The 20266-nt window shown below is 37.8% G+C and overlaps 1 protein-coding gene across 2 annotated transcripts in view; it reads left to right on the top strand.

The window, feature by feature from the left end:
- Nucleotides 1-20266, top strand: part of LOC107038045 (transcriptional regulatory protein GAT1) — a 69882-nt gene extending 49616 nt beyond the window's left edge. Inside the window, exons 4-8 of one of the 2 annotated variants that reach the window (XM_015256926.2) lie at nucleotides 6467-6606; nucleotides 7280-7603; nucleotides 16959-17044; nucleotides 17885-18173; nucleotides 19231-20266. In XM_015256926.2, coding sequence (XP_015112412.1) covers nucleotides 6467-6606; nucleotides 7280-7603; nucleotides 16959-17044; nucleotides 17885-18173; nucleotides 19231-19604 — 1213 coding nt within the window. In that variant the 3' untranslated portion in view covers nucleotides 19605-20266. Of the gene's footprint in view, nucleotides 1-6466; nucleotides 6607-7279; nucleotides 7604-16493; nucleotides 16667-16958; nucleotides 17045-17884; nucleotides 18174-19230 lie in introns of both variants that reach the window. The other variant, XM_015256918.2, reaches the window with a different exon arrangement.

Below are 20266 nucleotides of genomic sequence, written 5' to 3'. Positions count from 1 at the left end.
GGGGGGGGGGGGAGGGGACGGAGGGGGTCAGCGAAGGAGCGCGAAGGGGCTGGCGGAGGGAAGAGGGTTCAAGGGGGGTATCTGCAGAAGTAGGGGATTGAGAGGCAGCGGCTGAAGAGGTTGGAGAAGGGAGAAAGCTCGAGAGTGCGTTGTTAAGGCACTGGAGGGGAAATCCTTGGTTGGCCACCTTTGAGGACCGCCACGACGTACTGTCTGTAGTGGCTACGGTTCGTGTCTCCGGAACGTTTTCAGTTCAGTTCTTGTCTGCACGGTGACAGATACGGGTCACCTACTCCTTGTCGACTTTTTTGCGTGATTTTTTTTTGCATTTTTTCGCGGGTATTTTTTGGGGGTATCTGCGAGGGTCCGAAGGCCGAGACGAGTCTCAGCGATGCAGTGAGTTATTTTTGGATTTTTTCATGTTGTCGTTTTGCGGGGAGCATTGGCTGGAAAAATTCGAGACTGATAAGGAGTTTTCAATGATCAAGGGAGAGGTGAATCGATATCGGGTATATTCGTGTCAATATTTAGCAACTTCCCGCTTTTGTATTTGAATTGGATTTCTCGGTTTTCTTGGGGCCACGGGAAGAGAGAGTGGTAGGGGGTCCCTTTAATCTCGTTTCGACTGAACAAATATCGAAATAGTGCCCTACTTTATCACTGGTAACTTTGCACTGATAAGGAGGAGACAATATCGGGGATGACGCGTTTCGGTGAAAATGTGGAGTCGATGAATTGCGAGGGGGTTTTCAAATATTTGGGGATTTGTTTGGGGGGAGTTTCTGGGGATTTTGGGGATACGGGGGAGGGAGAGGGAGCACTGTGACATCTCAGAGAGTGAGCTCCAGTGGGAGTCGAAAATATTTGGGAAATGGTCTATTTTAAATGTTATCCTGCGAGAGATAATTTATAAAAAAGAATGTTGACATTTTATTTTATGGAAAATTTTGGAAGCTGGAAAAAATGTCTGAATATTTTATGCAACTCCAGTTGATTTCCTGTTGGTAGGATTTTAAAAAATCGTGTACTTTTTTTTTACTGCTCTCGTGTTCCTTGGCTTTCTCTTGATCACGTGCAAGGAGAGTGGAGGGGGGTCCCCATAATTTCGATTCGACTGTGCAAATATCAAAATAGACAATATCCGGGGACGCGTTGATCCGAAAATATATGCATTCGATAAATTTTGAGGGGTTTTTAAAATATTTAGGGTCTAGTTTGGGAGGAGGGAGATGGAGCACTGTAACGTCTAATCGTACGTGAATTACAATGAGAGTCAAAAATATTTGGGACATAGGCTATATTAAATTCTATTCTGCAAGAGATAATTTATTTAAAAAAATGTCGACATTTTATTTCATAGAAAATTTTTAGACATGTAGAAAAGGTTTTTTAACTGTTAGAAATTTCTTGAAATTTCAGTGACAGCGTCAGCTGAATTTTCGATGTTGTGAGGTTGAATTCAATTTCAAAGGAAAGCGTTCACTAAATTTTTCATCCATCTCGAAAATTCAAGAAAATTGGGTTTTTCATATTAAACAATCATTAATTTGTCAATGAAAGCCTGAATTTCCAAACTCATCGTGAAAATTGAACGTCACATAATTCAATTTTCCATCAACTAAGAATTCAGAAAAATTATTGCCTGAATTTTCAAGATTTTCCATTTTGAAAATAGAGAATTACTTGAATATTCAAGAAATTAACTGATTCGTCAATGAATAAATATACAGAAAATTCATGTAACTTTGTCGTTGTTAAAAATTTCAAGCTTTTTCACTGGAAATTACAAGAGCAATTTCCTAACAGTGTAACTCCTTTCATTTCTCTCGTATTAATAGAATAACATAGAATAACGCATTTACCTAAAAATATGTAGTCAATAAATTGTGAGGAGTTTTTCAAATATTTGGGGTTTAGTTTGAAGAGAATTTTCGGGGATTTTAGGGGTACGGGAGAGGGCGATGGGGCACTGTGGCACTTTATCGTGCGTGATCTCCAGTGGCAGTACGTCGACATGGAGAGCAGGGCTATAACCCCAAGGTGATATTATATTTCGCGGATTCGGCTTATTCTCGCTGGTGAATGCGGGATCTTGATCCCTGGGAAATTTTCACGTCGTAATTCACTGATGAAAACTCGGATTAAATAATTTCTCTGCAAGGGAATTGCAAACAAATTATTTTTTGTTCTATGAAAAATATTGTCGACGATTTCTAAGAAGAAATGTGAGATGTGTCATTGAGGCATGAAGGCCCGTGTCAATTGTTGTATTAGTAAACGCACACTGATTGGCTTGCGCCAGCAAAATAAACCCCCCCGGGTTGCCCACCTTTCTCGCTAATGTATCGAACTCCACCTTCCTGTTACGTCATTATTTCCATTGAGGACGGAGACCACCCTGTGGCCCATTGCGAGATCAAATAACGTACGGTTAGAATCGATTGAAACAGTAACCCGGTACTTAGGGACATTGAGCAAGCGGAGGAGCGAGGAAATCTCGGTACAAGTGGATGCACTTTTCTAGTTACTGTTTACCGGAGTTACACGAGAACGGGTTTTCTTCCTTCCGTTTCTGGTCAGCTTGGTTGGCGTTGGTGAATGTGAGACCACTCCTGCACTCGGACCCCATTAGACAAATATGAATATCGTTAAGAAGACGTTCACATAAAATGTAAAAAACTATTCATTTCATCTTTCATTTGCGTCTAGTCAATTATTTATTTCATTTTTTATTTGCGTTAATCTATACTGATATTCGTATTCGAGAAAATTGTTTACTAGTCTACTATCTTCGTATCACTTATCAATTGATTCGATGTGTCTAGTTTATTGTCGAGATTTAATTTGAGAAGTAAAAGTTGAAGGTCCACGATCTCCCATATATCCACGGTAGAAATTACCCGGTATTTGACCGTTGGAAAACGTCCCGTGTATCCAACGGTCAAAGTTACCGTGGAGCGTGTGAATAGACGCTGCCAACGGTATAAGTCAATTTTGACTATTGATCAGTTTTCAATGAATAAAACTCTTTCTGTTTTCTCTTTCTGTTTTTTTTTGTTTTCTCGGAATCTAAGGGAGATAGCGAAATTGTTGTTATAACATTTTTTGTAGAGCCGATTGAGTGCTACAACAAATGAAATTACAAAAATTTCGCTATCTCCCTTAGATTCGGAAATATTCCTCAAAAACTCAACTGGAAAATGAGTCGACTTAAATCGCTTTACCATTTCGCTACTGAAATAAATTTATAACGATTCCGAACAAATGATTTTTATGCTGGAAAATTGATTGTTTAGAAATTATTTATACAAATGCTCGTAGTTTTAAAAAACTGCAATTCTTTAATTATTTCATCATTTTTTCTCAAGTTTTTAAAAAGTTGTCTAACGGTTCAATATTGAAATTCAAATTTAGAGCTGCAAAGTTTAAATAAAAAAATCATTGTAAAATCATGGGACATTTAGGGTCAGATGGGGCTCAAATGAAAGCTCTGATGTTCGACTACAAAAGTAGAAAAGCATTTTCCTGGAGAAAAAATAGCCAAAGTACTAGGATATCCTCTGTACTTCTCCGGGGGGCGAAACGTAAGGGGAGTCTCATTGTTCTGCAGCCCTGACTCAATTCCCGAACGCGCATTTGAACATTTCTTGAATATTAATTTTTTTGTCAGATTGATTGATTTTTACGAGTGTCAAATTATTTTTATTGGATGTTTTTCTAATTACTGTTGGTCTAATTTGACACGAAAAATTGAGACGAGAATTTTTAACAGTGCGGAACATCACTGACAACTTTGTATGTTTCGTCATTACGCCGAACAGAACTTTTCTGGCGAATATGAGTTTGCAGCGGAAGGCGAGGAACTTTATAAACTTAAATAATAACTCCACATCGATGATTTTGTCTCCTGGATGCGTCTGAAATCCGCTGATTCAAATCGTCTTCGATTCCTTTTCCTGTTCCGTTGATACGTCAAATCAATTCACGACCTGCCCCACCGTTTAGCCTCTACCTAAGCAAATTTCGTCAAGTCGTGCAATAAAACTCATCGACATTCTTCATGAAGCAGCACGGGGTTTGATCCGGATATCGAGTTACAATTTCCCCTGTTATTATTTTCACTGGGCTCTCGCATCGCGGAAATCGAGTCATCAGCATGTCATTCTCGGGTGATTAATCCCCTTTTCAATTCTCTCGTTCTCACTTGATTCCACTGCTTCTCTTTCCCTCATTAGGGACTGAATAATAAGTCTTTTAGGATGATGAAGCGTGGAATTCGCGCATATGCCGCCTATCGCGTTTATTTTGCTACAACCTCAGTGGAGCACGTTTTGACTCCAGTACGTGCTCATAATCTTCGGTGCCACTTCAAGGTTGCAAAATTCATATTGACGTCTTCAGAAAAAAAAACATTCACTCGCTCTTTCCCATCAATTATCATACATCGGTTTTCTTCAGTCGCACCTGCAGAGGCATCGAATTTTACATGATTTTTTTCATTTTGATGTGAAAATTGAATGAAAATATACTGGAGATTTTTTCTTGTCCTATTTATTTAGTTCTATATTAATGATGCATTCCTACGATATCAACAATTGCTCAAAATATTAAAATAAGTACCAAATATTTAATGATCAAATAACAAATTCTCCATAAAAAAAAATTTTTTTTTTGTATAAAAAAATTGATACTCAATATTTTCTGCAGGAAATAAAACATTTTTTAGTCGAGGAGTTGATCAGTAAATATTTGTTTCATCTTTAATGATAACGAAGGATTTGATGATAACTCGTTTGCAATAAGATGAACTATCATAAAAAAATGATGAAAATTTCCATCTGACTAGAGTTTCACCATTTCATTCTTTACAAAAATGTTTTTACAATTCGATTTTTTTTCTTGATGAGTCTTTTATGAGAAAAATATTGAGTCTCACTTTTATTAGAAACTTCATAAGCCTCAAAATATTCAATAACCAATGAATCAATTCCCCGCAAAAAAAAAAAACTTTGCATGAAAAAAATATCAATAAAATCCCAATGCTCAACATTTTCTCACTGCTCTTCACACGATCGCGTGATAAAAAACATGCGCAAGAATAAAATGTTTCTCGAATTACTTGAAACGGAAGAAATGACTCATGATGGAATGTAGAGCAGTCCAACAGTTTTTGAGATAAGAAAAGACGCCACTGGACGTCGTGTGTCTAGGGAATGCGTATTGGGGGGTCCCAATAATCCGTTGGTGTATTGCTTTCGTCCCAGGTATATTCAAAAAACGCCCAGGTATACTCAAAAAACGAACGAGAGGGGGGGGGGGGCTCAGAGCTCTGAGNCAGGTAAAACGATGTCAAACCATGTTAATGGAGTACTCGTGTCTCGTGGAGGAAAAAAAAGTCGGAAAACCCGAGGCACGCGCCCGCATTGGTAGGCTCGAACTCCGGAGTTCCGGTCTCCTGCGAGAGAGGGTACACACTCACTTCCGGCTGAATTCTCGCTCGTGCCCATCGACCACGAGGGGTCATCCTCCGGAGGACAAATCGGAATTCGCAGGGAATGTTAACATCCTTTCGTTCAATTGAGTGCGAAAAAATCAGAAGAATTAAAAATACACGGAGAAAATTATTGGAGACATACAGAAAAACCTAAACGGAAATGACGTTTAAGATGTCGTCTTTTACGTTTTCTGAAGCAGATTTTACAGAGTTTACATGAAGTCGAAGCGTAAGTTACGTTCAAAATCGCCGTGAATTGCGATTACATAAACGTAATTTAACATTGCATATTCGTAAATTGTGATGATTTTTTTCACACTCTATTTTTACTTCTCCGTAATTAACGACAATGAAAAAAAAGGTATTTCAAGCGTAAAATACCATGTTTTTTTTTGTAAATTACGCATAAGTAAATGGTAAGGACGTTTTGTTTGGGCGTAATTTACGTTTTTCTTTTGAAATTTTTCAAATTCAAATTGTCAGCCTAATCTTTCTCCACTGACTCGGGAAAATTTACCAAACGTGGATGTAATTTGTGCCGAAATTGTAAAATTTATCATTTATTTCATCAAACATCACTCCATGAACGTGAATAATTTTTTTTTTTCATTCCAAAAGCGGAACGGTAAGATTTTCCTTTCGTCCGTCCCGATTTTGCACCCGCAGATGTATTTTCTATTCACTGAACGAATCGTAAGGTATCCTCTGCAAAAATTATTTTCTACCGAATTACAATTTCGCAGGATTACCTTCCGTATAATATAAAATTTGCCGCGATCTTTTAGATCATTTTTATCCAACTCTCCTCTCCATCTAAAAGTTGGATTGAATCGTGAAACCAGACACGAACAGGCCTGGCAATTCCCCAGAGGGTGGGCGTCCGCCAGACACTCCTTCCTTCACTGGAAATGGAGATCATTCTTTCGAGTCGTAGAAAAAAAAATCATATTGAGGAAATTTCTCGTGTTGCAGTTCGTCGTTGTATCGCACGATGAACGCAGTAGCCACGATGGGCGGCGGAACAGGTGGAACTGGTGGGTATACTCTTCCCTACATGAGTGCCAGCGCAGCGGAACTAGCGGGATCCCCTCAACAACTGTGGAGTACTCAAGGTAAATAGTGAAAAGTGAGAGTGAGGGGTGGGATAAGACGAGTTTGAATAGTGATGCAGATTCTTCTGTGCTTATCAGCAAATAAGATTCCATTCAGGAATGATTTTTCCTGTTTTCAACACTGAAATAGTAATTTGCATTGGGAGATGCAAGAAACAGTCCAAGAGAGGACATTTCATTCATGAGAAAACAATGACATTCAACATTCTTCAACATTTTAAAAAATATCTATGACACGAAGGAGGTTGGGGATTTTTTTGAGACATCTTTTGACGTTTATGATAACTTGATAGTTTACAGATATTTGTTGGATGATCTCTCGAAAATTTAATGCATAAATAATTCCTTGGCATTTTTGATCAAATGGTTGATTTATAATTCCGTTCACTGTAAGACATTCTTCGATATTTTTCAGTTAACATTTTGTTCAAAAATGTTGAAAATTTTGAAAATATTAAGACTGAGGATATCCATAGATATAATAAAACTTTAAATTAAGGGTCATCAGGGTCAGAATAAGGATCACGGGGGTCACATGGGGGTTGGCGAGCCGAGGGAGCAGGGGGCATAGCCCCCTAGTATAAAGTAAAAATCCCCGATATCACTAATGCCTGAAATGAAATTCGTCATTGAAAGCCGCGTAATTCCCAATCTCAACCCAAAAATTCACCAGGTTTAGGTGGTGGTCTACCAACCCTCGCGGAGGAGTACGGTAGCAGCAAGTCGACCCCCGCGGCGACGCACCAGACGCTACCTGCATTCTCTCAGCCCTTTGGCAGTCGCCCCAGCTTCCGGGGGTACTCGGCATACTCCTCCCCGCAGACAACCGCGGGCACGGGCACAACAACAGCCAGCGATGTCTCATGGCCCTATCCCACACCCTCCAGTGATTCTCTCTCGGCGTCTTACGGAAGCGTCGCGACGCCCGCGAGACGTCAGGGTACAAATACCTCAAACTCACATCCACAGTTGAGCGCAGCTGCCAGCCTCTCAGCCAGTGAGTATTTTCAATCATTTATTCACCGTTTAATTCATTGCCCGAAGAGTTTTCAATTATTTTGAGGATTTATTTACTTGTTTTTTAATGGAATAGTCAAGTGTTTGAATGGAGCAGAAAATTGTTGATGAACATGAAGTTATCTTGATGATGAGTAATTTTGTGGGAGAAAATTGAATTCTTTGTCGTCGAATAGTTAATGAGAACGAGAATATTTTTTACGTGGATACGTCTGGATAATGTTTTCATTATCGGGGGGCATTTGGGGAAAAAGTCCTTATGGTTCCTTATCCGCAGTGGCGCCATCTAAAATTCTAGATTTTTCTAGCAAATTCCAGATTTTTCTAGAAAATTCGCCAGTGTTTTTTAGAAATAAATTACAGTTGTGAAGGATTCGTGTTAAAATTCGCAAGGGCGTTTGTATGTAATGATTTCGATGTGAATTAAATATGTTGAACATTTGTTTAGGGATTTTGGTTGTGCATAACAATTCAATCGTATCGTGTTATCATGACGAGACGATGCGTAATCCCGAATTGTTCTAACATACTATGATGTTCAGTGAAGGAAAGGGAAGACCACAGACGTATCGACGTAAAATTACAGCTGAATCAAAGATACAGCCAACCGCAGATTTTTACTGTACTGTATACTGTATTGATAAAGGCGGAATTGTGTTGATGATGAATGATTCTAGGAGAAAATGTTCAAATGTTACGCTTTACTCGTTTGCAAGACAAATCGTAAGAAATTGATAAAAATTTTAATTTTCCATGAAGGTTCACTATTTTCTACAATTTTTTGGCCGAAGGAAATCAACAGACGAATTTCTCACAGAAAATGTATTGTCATTATTCTTTTTAATTGAATAGTTAAGTAATAGAAAAGTCTTGATGAACATGAAATCTTTTCTTGACGAGTAATTTTAGGATAAAAATGGTGGGAATATTTTTCTTGGAAATTTCATCTTGATGAATGCAGAATTCCCTCAATAATGGCGAGGAATTTTGGGAGAAAAATGCTGACACAATTTTTATTGGGAGAATGTCCCCAGCTGCACGAAAAGTATTCTTACACTTTCTCCCAGAATCACTCGTTTCCAAGATAAATAATCATCAACAATTCATAAAAATTTCCACCTCGATTCATCACTTCATTCTGCACCCAATTGTTTTGATCGCATTGGCACAAATATTCAGTTATTTAAAAGTAATCAGTGATGTTTGGAGTAATTTTCCTCGGAATCAACAAATATTTATTGGTCATCCACGAATAATTCGCCTCATCGAGGAGTCACGTACAACGAGAAAAAGTGCGAACCCCTCACGTTTCGCGATTGCGGAATCTAGAGATTCGTGACAACCACTCGCGTTCCGCAAGCAGTCGCCGCGTGGCCTTGAGTGATATCAACGCTCGAGATAAATGACAAATTCTTCGGCATTAATGACAAATAAAGAGTAAAAAACCGAGTGGGTATGTTTCCTCGTGCCTTCTCCTTCGGGATCCTTTGACTTTTGAGGATCTGGCCGGCGGCTTTTACTTTCTTTGAGGGTGAGCCTTGCGGACAGACACGGGGGTGGTCGGAGATTTGAAGATACGCAGATGACTCGGGGGGTCCTGGGTGGCTCTAATTGCTCGCGTGGGGATCGTCACTGTTTGGGGAAAGGGGGTGGGACTGTAATGGAGACAGACACATAAATTCACTGCGCGGAGGAAAACGGGGGAGATATTATCAAACAAGTCAAGTAATCCTGTAGCGGAATCCATTTTTACCAATTGGTTTTGGCCAATTGGTTTCTGAATAACAGGGTTTCCATACCAGAAATAAATACATGAGTTGTTCTTTTTGCATTGTCTACTCTGTTATGAATAGAGAACGAAAATAGTTGATGAAATTTTTTTCCCTGGATTTTTAGTTGGAAATTTGTGATTTTAGGAGAACAACCCTTTCTTGTACCCATTTTTTATCATCAATTTGTTAATTAAATTGGATGAGAAAATTTTGAAAAAAAATCAAGATTGCATATTACACAGCATTGTTATTTTTTAACTATCGTTGTTTATAAATTCATAATTAAAATTGTTTCAACTTTCGGACGCCTAATTTTTTAGACATGAAATCAATTTTTGGTAAAAGTCTGAATATGAATAATTGCTTTTTAAATAAATTATTTACAAAAAATGCTTGTAATTTTCAAGAATTTCAATTTTTTAATTATTTTCTGATTGATTGATTGATTGAATTGTCAAAATTATTGTAAAATGTCCGGAAACTTAGGGTTAAATGGGGCTCAAATGAGCATTTCAATGGAGAAAAAATCGCCAAAGTACTTGGATATCCTTAACAATATTTTCCGCAGAAAATATCTTCAAATTTCCTGCTAGAATCACCAATTGAAAAACAATTGACGCCTTCAAATTTTGTTTCCTGTTTTTAAACTTCAAACATCATCAAATCACGTGCTCGAAAAAATCGTTTACTTCTGCTATTGGATGACTATCTCTCACTGACATACATCAAAAGTGCCCGTATGACTTTTAATGTCTCACGATCTTCCCTCGTGTAATTTCCAAACCGTAAATATAAAACGGAATCGTAGGAGGTCAAAGAGAACAGCCCGCTGTAACGAATCGTTTGGGTTTGCTCGATGTAGAGGAAAAACATGAAAGTGTGAGAGATCATATTTCGCCCATAAATTCTGGGCACCGAGGGTAATCCCACATCCCAAACGTTTCCGAATGACAAAAAAGCTCCACTGATCGATTTCGATACTCCGTCAAAAAGAAATGTCTGTAATCTTTCATCTCTGTGATTTCTTTAATTTAATTAATTAGGCACACGGAAAAAAAATCGTTTATAGGGATATATTCGAAGTATTTAGGAATTAATTTCAATTTTTTGGGATTCAATAACTCAATTGGTGGCAAAACAAATTGATTTTCGATTTTTTCTCTCGTTAAATTCAAGAATGCTGAAACTAGAAATTTTTAGCTGAAATTTGCGGTACATTTGGAGAAAATGTTTATCGCATTATAGTTCCACTGAAATTTCAAAGAATTTCATAATTGATTTGATAATTTTATTAATATTTTTTATTTTATCAAAAGTCAGGTGAATATGTTCTTGAATTTTCAATTAATGATAAATTTAACGGAATATGGTACTAAATATGTGATGTTTTTATCGAAAATTCAAGCAAGTTGAGGAATCCTCGTGTTTTCTGCTGCTAAAATTTCGATGAATTTTCAACGAAATCTTCAAGTCTATAATTTTTCCCAAAATTTCTCCTAAAAATGCCTAGTCAACAGTCCAATTCAATTTTTGTACCACTATTTACGAGTGAACATCAATAATTAATCCGCCACAATCCACCTGACGAAAAAATTCAGCAGTTTATCGCATCCGAAAAGAATAATTTTGCCCCTATCAGCGAATATTTATCAGTACGGGTCAGCGACTGTCGAGGGGCTGAGAAATAATGTATCATTCCGAAGTGGGAAGCCGCGATAACTGCCATACCCACACAATAAGAGATCATCTCCAAGTTGCGGAAAAGCAACGAGTGAAGGTTCTCCACATTAAAAATGTCAGATTCTTCAAAACCAAAGTATCAAGAAAATTATCTTAATTCGAATTGATTTGATTAGAAGCAATAAAGTAAATTTTTGTTGATTGAGATGAAACAAGTGGGGAAGAGATATCCCAAACCCTGACCTAGACTTTGACGTAGGTGTAATCGAGTTGTGTCTACGAGTGATACGCACCAACGATTAGAGCTTTGTATCTATCCCACAACGATAAATTGGGTATTTCAACGTCGACGACACCTAAGTATCTAATCTACACTTTTGTGATACCCATGCTGTGGTTTTGTTTGGATTCGTAACCACCAGATTGACGTAATAATTTGCATAATGGGACAGTTGCTGGGCTTTTGTCGGAATTATTCTTGCATTTGATACATTCACTGTTTTGATTCATTTCGGATGAGATGAAGTGGAGATACAATCGGAGTGGATCACGTAAGGGAGATTATTTCGGGCTTGACCCCAGTGAACTTTGGGTAAAGTCCCCCTTCGATGAGAAGACACTCTTATCGTTTTTAAAAATGGCATTGGCACTGAAAAATATGGGTATTGAGAAATTAAATGAGTATTATCATTTTTTTTAATGCAAGAGAAGTATTTTTATGAATGAGAGAAAGATAGTTAGTTTCGATGTTTCGAAATCGTGTGGATCGTGAATTCATTATAGTTTTGTAAAACTGTGAAGTGCTCGTTAATATTTAGTTTTTTTAATTTTGATCAGCTGCTCCAGATACACTTTTTTCTTAATCGAACAAATGGGTTTACTGTTACGACAAAATTGTGGGGTCCCAGAATTCATTGGATGTTCAATGAAATTCAAAATTTTTTAGCAAGAAGACAAGAATTCTTTAACTTAGTGATGCTAGATTTTCAATTAATTGAAAGTTTGATCAACCTTTATTGAATAATTGAACTAAAATTCGCAGTTTTCCCTGTTTTCTTCATAAAATTTTCAATTTTCAGTGACGAAATTTCAGTGAAACTATAATTTGATAACAATTTCCAAGAATTGTACCAGAAATTTTACCCAAAAATAGTCGACAGTATTCAGTTAAAGAGCTACAGTTATTTGCATTTTAAAAAATGTCTCCAGGATCGAAATAAAAAATTTGTTAGTTAGAAACTGAATCATTCTTTAGACGATTGAGAGAACAAAATTCATTGCCATGTAATAGCCCGTCATTTGGAGGGATCATGGAAGAAAATTATGACTGAAAATTTCCTTTTTTCCATCTGCAACCACAAAATTGAAACCCCTCAACTGTTCCTTTTAACGTACCGCCGTTCTCAAGTGAATTCAAGTACCCCGGCAGCAGTTCCCGCGCCCCCTCTGCACCTTCAGCCACGTGGCCCTCTCCCCCACCCCCAAATAATGTCCCACACCCTCTGACAAATCCCCCGAGCCCATTAAAACAAAAAAATCCCTGCACAGGGTTCATCGAATTATTTCTCGTCCATGACTGCACATTCCTCGTTCCCGGCGTCGAGGCGGCGCGGGAGCGCAATACGAACCCATTCGCTCTTCCACGTCTTCAGTTATGCTTACATAATATCCGATTGCGTACCAGTGAAGATCCTTCGAGTATCCTAGTATTTTAAATGCATCAGTACAGCAATATGATACGACTCTTATCAAACATTACCACTTCCTGTCTTTCATTGTTTCTCAGATTTATATGAATAACATATGAAAAATAAACCTTTGTTTGTTGTGGGAAAGGGTTGGAGCGCTTCTCGAAGCGAGAGTTCCGTCCCTGATTGATCCAAGGACACAAAATTCATCGCGTTTTAAGGATTTCTTGTCGAGCAAGGGAATTTTGCATTTTTTGGACAATTTTTTATTGAGAGGGAGTACAAAGACAGGAAGTGGATTCAATTTCATCGAGTTATGAGTATTTCCCTAGTTGTCACAGATAATCTCACTGATTTTTTGAAGTGAAAAAATTGTCCTCGAATAGAAGAACAACCTCCGACCCAAGAAAATGTCGTGTACTGTATGAAAATATTTGTTATTCCAATCTTTATTGTTATTTTACAGCGATTTTTTTATGACTCTCCACACAAATGTTGAAGAATCCCAGATTTTTGTCTTGCAAAATTCACTTTTCATGTTTTTTCCCTGCATGTTGATTTTCATTTCAATTTGATATTTTTTTATGGTTTATGATGGCCACTGGATGGACAGTGAATGACACAAATATTTTACACATCGACATAGTTTTGGGCTGACTCCGGAAGATCTTTTATTCAAATGGGGAGGAAAAGAATTCAATTTCATAAAATTAATGTCACGAGTGTCCCAAATAATTCAAAAAATTATTCTCAAAGAAAAAATGCTCTCAATCCAAGAAAGCTTTGTCAATCGTAAGAATAGAATATTTGTTACGAAAATATTTATTGCTATTTTATAGTGATTTTTAATTGACTCTGCACACGTGTGTTGAAAAATTCTAGATTTTTATCCTTCTTTTCATGTTTTTTCCCGGAAATTTTGTTTTCATTTCATTTCAATAATTCTCTATATTTCCCGGGTCATCACAATCAACCTCACAAATTTTTCCAAATAAAAAATTGTTCTCAACCCAAGAAAAGTTTGCGAACGGTAAAAATAGAATATTTGTTATTCCAATATTTAATGCTATTTTACAGTGATTTTTTACGGTTCTGTAAACAAGTGTCGAAAAATCCCAGATTTTTATCCTGCAAAAATCCTCTTTTCATCTTTTTCCCCTGAATTTTTATTTTCATTCCGTTTTGATAATTCTCTATGGTCTCCAGGGCCACAAATATCGGAATATTTTGCCAAAACATTTCCCTAGTCACCACAATCACCCTCCCAAACTTCTCAAAATGAAAAATTGTTCTCAAATTTAAAAAATCCCTCAATCCACGAAAACTTTGCGAACCGTAAGAATAGACTATTTGTTGCTCCAATCTTTATTGCAATTTTACCATGATTTTTTACGACTCTGCCCACTAAAGTCGAGGAATCCCGCATTTTATCCTACAAACATACTCTTTTCATGTTTTTTCCTCCATTTTTACTTCCATTTCATTTCGATAATTCTGCATGGTCTCCATTGGCCACTGGACAGGTAGTGAATTTTATTTTTTCTGTTCTCTGGAATAATTTCGAACGGGGACATGGAGTTCCCGGGGCACTTGTGACACTATCGGTAATCGCCGGAAGCTGATGATAACGCCATGTCCGCTCGCCACCCCCTTCAGCCCCCCTCCCCCGCCCTCTCCTCACCTACTCGCCCCGTTGGTACAATACCCCCCCCGGGTTTGTCACTCCGTTAGCTTTTCTACCACTTATTTTCCTCTCTTGATATTTTAAACGTTCCCGTTAAACTTCCTGCCCACGCAAATATTTTACTGGAGACGAAAACACGGGTTTTACGGGCTTTGAACAATGCCAAGGTCGAATATCGTCAGGCTCCTTTCAAAGGAGTTCTTTGGGATAATTCAGAATTATTCTAGACAATGGAGTGACGTCAGGTTTATGATTTAAACGTGTTCTTGAATAACTGACGTGCATTGGAAGGTGAACACATGTTTTTAGAATTTTTTCAAAGCATTAGAAAAATTGAAGTCATTAAAAATCGATAATTCGGCCTTAGGCGAGTTTTAGAAATTTCTTGAATGACTGTAATGCGGAGGAAATACAGACACGTGCTAATGGCTTACAAATTAAGTTTTAATTGGAAGAGCTGTAGGAAAATTACATTTTTTTTGTTGGAAATTCTCTCGACTACGAAATGAATTGCTGATGTTTTTCGGTGATTTAAACACTTGTTTCGTTGCTAGGTCTCATCTATTCAAGCGGAGTTGATTTATTTATTTATTTATTATTAATTGAATTAAAATGTATTCTCACGTTTCATGCACGTGTTGAGATTCTCCCGTGATTGTCACGTATCGCGGAGAACTGGAGACAATAATTATGTTTTTCAGTCTGTCGGACACGACTTGAACAAAAAAAAGAGGCCACGATATCACATGAAGTGTTCATTAATTCAAAACCCATACTCGTGCACGTGACTCACTCCTCTGCGCCAATGCATCGAAACAGTAAACAAACAAGCGTCGTGTCTCATTATTGAAAACAATAATTCTTGAGTGATAGGGCATACGTGGGAGGGAGGCAAAAGTTTGCGAGTTGATTGCAATCGTGAATTGGGAAAGGAAAATATTAATCGGACTGTTGGAAATATTCTTGGATTTAAGTAGCAGCTGCCTGGGAATTCTAATTGCTATAACAGTGAATTGAATTCAATGGGAATTTTTTATTTTATGTTCTGTGATTATTGATGTTGCGATGACGGCTTTAATTTCAATATTTTTAAATTATTTTCGTTGGTTTATGCAGCTAAAGGTTTCAATTGCCAGGGAATTTCTGTTTAACAAGGAATAATTCATAGAAAATTTTCATAAATTTTAATTTTCATTTTGGTAGTGAATAAGTTATTTGTTGGAAAATTTAGTTAAAATTACTTTAAATGTGGAAATTCAGATTAATTTTCGATCTTTCAAAGATTTTCGTTATTTTTTGGACTCAGACGTTCAAATTTCCTGTAAATTTCTAGAAATCCATTTCTCAAGTCCATGCGATATTTTAATTATTGAAAATTGTAAAAATTCAGGCACCCATTCTTTCGATCCATTACCCGGAACAATGGAATGAGATATTCAATGTTCACAATGAGTTTCAAAATTCAAGCGGCCATTAAAAAAATCATCAACATAAAATAATTCATAATCCAAAATGAATGACAAATTCCATGACCGAGTTGACCTCAAATCGAATTCAAATTCACAGCATTGAACGTTCACATGAAAATATAACCCCGAGGGCACTGAACACACGAATGAAAAGTTTTAATTCTATATCAAATATATTTTCTCATGGATATCGCTTCACGAGGGAACTTGAATTTCAAAGAATTCAATTTCAATTTTTAAACAATGTACGAAAATTCAGTAGCGAAGCGATAAAACGGTTCAAGTCGACTTATATCTCCGAATCTAAGAGAGATAACGAAATTTTCGTGAGAACCTTTTTTATAGAGCGCGTTGAGGGCTACAAAAAAGTTCATGACGGAAATTTTGCTATTCCCCTTAGATTCCGAGATACTCAATGAAAACTGGCCACTGATCAAAATCGACGTGAACCGTTTTACCGGTTCGCTACTGAATTTCAACTGCTAAGAAGGAATTTTGGAAAATTTCAAAAGCAACTCTCAAACAGTTCACGTCAGGAATATCTTTATAAACACGAAAAAAATATAAAAAAATGCAGTGAACATCGAGGCGGAATACTTTACGGAGGGTCGTGAGTGCGTGAACTGTGGTGCGATATCGACCCCACTGTGGCGACGAGACGGCACGGGACATTATCTGTGCAACGCCTGCGGCCTTTACCACAAGATGAACGGAATGAATCGGCCCCTGGTCAAGCAACCACGGCGACTGGTAAGCAAAGGCCCGGTCAACCAAAAGAAAAGCCCTGATAACAATCGAGCCGATTAACAAATCGTTTAATCCTCGATTAATCGGACTACTTGATTGACCGTGATTTTCCACGGGATCAAACAAAAAAAATTAATAAGACCAGGAGCCTGTGTGGAGATTCGCCCGTGTTTGCCTGTCGTCCCATGTTCCGCCCAATTTTGATTTTTTATTCTCATTTTGAAGGATCAAGATTAGATGAAAAAAAAAGTGGAGAATAGATGACCCTTAACGTTTGGCCTAATGTCTGTTTCAGTGGCGGACCCGGGCGAATACTACAAAGGCTTCTATGGGTATAGTGGCGCCCGTCGCGCCCTCGAGGAGAAATCGACCCGCCGCTTGGTAGGTGTCATCAAAAACCTCGCTGTCAGCATTATCTTTATTTTCAAAACATCATCTTTCTTCTATTCACTGTTAATCTGTCACTGTTGACTACTTAATTGACATATTTTCCTTTCTGGGTCAGAGGTTTTCGCAACACATTTTCAAAGTTTGATATGTCACTCCTAATCATGTCTAACATCATCTGTGTTATGAGTTGATGACGGTAGATTGGCCCAGGCGTTCTTCAGAAGTTTGACAATTAATGAGTAGTAAAATTTACGAAAGAAATTCCTGGGGGTGTTTTTCATTCTTTAAAAATTTGGCAAAACTATCAAAGTTAAATAAAATCATCCATCAATTGTCAAATTGCTGAAGACCGCCAGACAAATCTACAGTCATAACACCTCAGTTCGAAGGAGATTTGTTTGGACGTGTGTGAAACATCTAATACTCAAATCAATTTTATCATGAAAATTGAATACGAAGTTCGAGAGAATCCATTCGAATTTCAAGCCAATCAACCTTTCTATCAGTGTAATCACGGTCATCGATCACTCACATTAATCAAGTGCTTTCATCCACTCATGGGATTGCATTCACCATTGCTTCCCTATGTATTCATGAGCAATATTCTTTCGTAGCTTGAGGTGCCACTATACCCATGGTATACCACTCTCATTCTTGAAGTCACGCCTGGTACCGAAAATCAAAATTATTATTATTTACTATAAAATTAACAATTAATACCTCGAACTCAATATTTTTGGCTGCTCTTTCAGGCGTGACTTCGCGACCGGGTGACTCTCTTAACCGAAAAATAAAAATCGTCAAATTAAAATAAATTTCTTCTTTCTCCAGTCGGCATCGAGACGCGTTGGACTGTCCTGCAGCAACTGCCAGACAACGATAACATCCCTCTGGCGCAGGAATAGCTGTGGTGAGCCTGTGTGCAATGCCTGTGGACTCTACTACAAGCTACATGCGATCAACAGGCCGCTGTCCATGAAGAAGGACAACATTCAGACGCGCAAGCGAAAACCAAAGGGCGGAATGAAGTCCTCTGACACACCACTCTCTAATAATGGACTCACTTGTGCTGTTACCATTAAGAGGAATAATAATAACAACAATTTGAAAATGGAATCTGGTGAGAAGAATTGTTGACGACATTTTCATTTATTTTATCGTCTTGTCTTCTCAGAACTGCATAGTTCAGGATAAACACGAATTTCCATTGATTTGTTCTGATTAACATTGATTATTTTTCCCAATCGGATTTCGACCAATCAGAGCGCAGTATTTGAGACTACCCGACAGTTTTATTTCGGATATTTCCTCCTAGCTTTTGAATATTTGACAGTAGTTCTTCATTTTTTTTACTTGAATATTTCGCAGTAGCTCTTCATTTTTTTGGCTCATTTCAAATAGAATCTTATATTTGACAGTCTATGGAAATCGGGTTATTCTATTGACATAATTTGTTCAAATCTTTCCCAATTCACCTCCGGATGTCGTCCACTGCATTCTGCTTGGCCAAAATCCGATTGGGAAAAATAGTCCGACAAATACCCCTCGAGATTCAAAATTAATTGGGTATTTCCCTCAAGCTCCCCTGCCAACAAACCATCGTGTCAAGTTTTGCAGAAATATCCCTCGCGCAAGCGCTCGGGATTTTTTAGCCTGCAAAACTTGATACCCTCATTCGTTTGCAACGAAGCTATCCGGAAATAGCCGATAATTTTGAAGCTCTTGGGGTATCACTACTGAATATTCATGTTAAATTCGCAGTGAAACTGGATCTAAACTTATCAACAGTATAATAGTAAGCAGCCAATATTCACGGTTTAATTTAGGTCCTTTGGTCGTTAAATCATTCAATTCTGAAAATTTTCAAGGGGATAATTGCATGAAAGAGAGAGATTCATCAACTCAAAATGAAATGGCTAAATCACTCCACGAATTTGGTAGCATGTCATGTCACATTGCTATTTTTTATAATTTTCTTTTTTTCCTCCTATCTTAGACTAGACGCGAATTGCGGTATGTTTAACAACTAAGTTTCGAGACCAAATGTTCATTTGCAATGGGGTTATGTATCCCATAATGCAGAAATGAATAATAATGATACTTTTCTTTACTTTGAGTTCTCTTCAAGTTTACCATTTACCATTTATTAATCAATTCCTCTCGTCGTTGTTTTCCAGACAATTACGATCTTCGAATGGCCCACACCAACGTCACCCAACCATCCTACCCGAGTACCCTCTACGGAGAGAATCCCCAAGTGAGCAGAATAGTGTCATCCTATCAATCGAATCCGAGCGTCTACTACGACATGTTGGCAACTCAGCAGCAACAGGCCCAGCAGCATCTCCTAGACTGTCACTCGCCGAAGGTCGAGTGCCCCTCGCCACCACGAGGCTCACCACTGATCTCAGCTAATCACTCCCCCGATCACCATCTCACATCCCCCCACATTGTAAATCTCGGCACGACATCGCCGAACGTCAACAACACCAAGCACATGATGGTCAATGGGCATATGGAGAGACCAACAGTCGTGTCGATATCTTCATAAGTATCAATATCTCCACACCCTAGTTGTAGATTCAGGGCCCCTTCAGAGTGATGACTTGTTTTCGTTGAGCAGTTCTCACAGACAAGATGAGACGACAATCGAGAAGAATGAGAATCGGCGGTTGGACATTTCATTCTTGTGCAGATAGATTGTTGTAATTAAGGTGATTGTAACTGATCGTCCTCCAAGTGCCTTTGTACATAATTCTGTTTTCTAAATGGAGCCCATGACGATTGGTCTGAAGAGTAGGAGCTCGATGATATTCATAAGGTTTTATTTTCATTTACTTTTGTTCAGTGGTTTATCGCTCACTTATTTACGTTTCTTTGCCAAAGAAATGCACAGCTCCTGGTAGCACCATACCAAATTTACGTTTTTCCTTCTGTACATAGCACGTTTTTTGCTAGTTTTTTTGGATATTTTTAAGATTTATAGAGGTAGATTGTTGTTTTAAGATATGAGATATTAAAAAGGATTTCGAGGCCAGTGGGATAATGGAAGAGATTGTTTCTTCTGTGGAGGAGAGGATCTGTTTCTTCTTTTATATTGTTGATGAATCATTGATCAATATAAAGACGAACATTGTTTTGCATCCTATCGATATATTGAGCTGTATCGAGTCGACAGTTATTTTTGAATAAAATGGGATATTTGAAAATATA

The sequence above is a fragment of the Diachasma alloeum genome, unplaced genomic scaffold (assembly GCF_001412515.2).
Source record: "Diachasma alloeum isolate Michigan unplaced genomic scaffold, Dall2.0 Dall_scaffold_00177, whole genome shotgun sequence".
Lineage (NCBI taxonomy): Eukaryota > Metazoa > Arthropoda > Insecta > Hymenoptera > Braconidae > Diachasma > Diachasma alloeum.
This window is presented reverse-complemented; position numbering and strand designations above follow the sequence as displayed.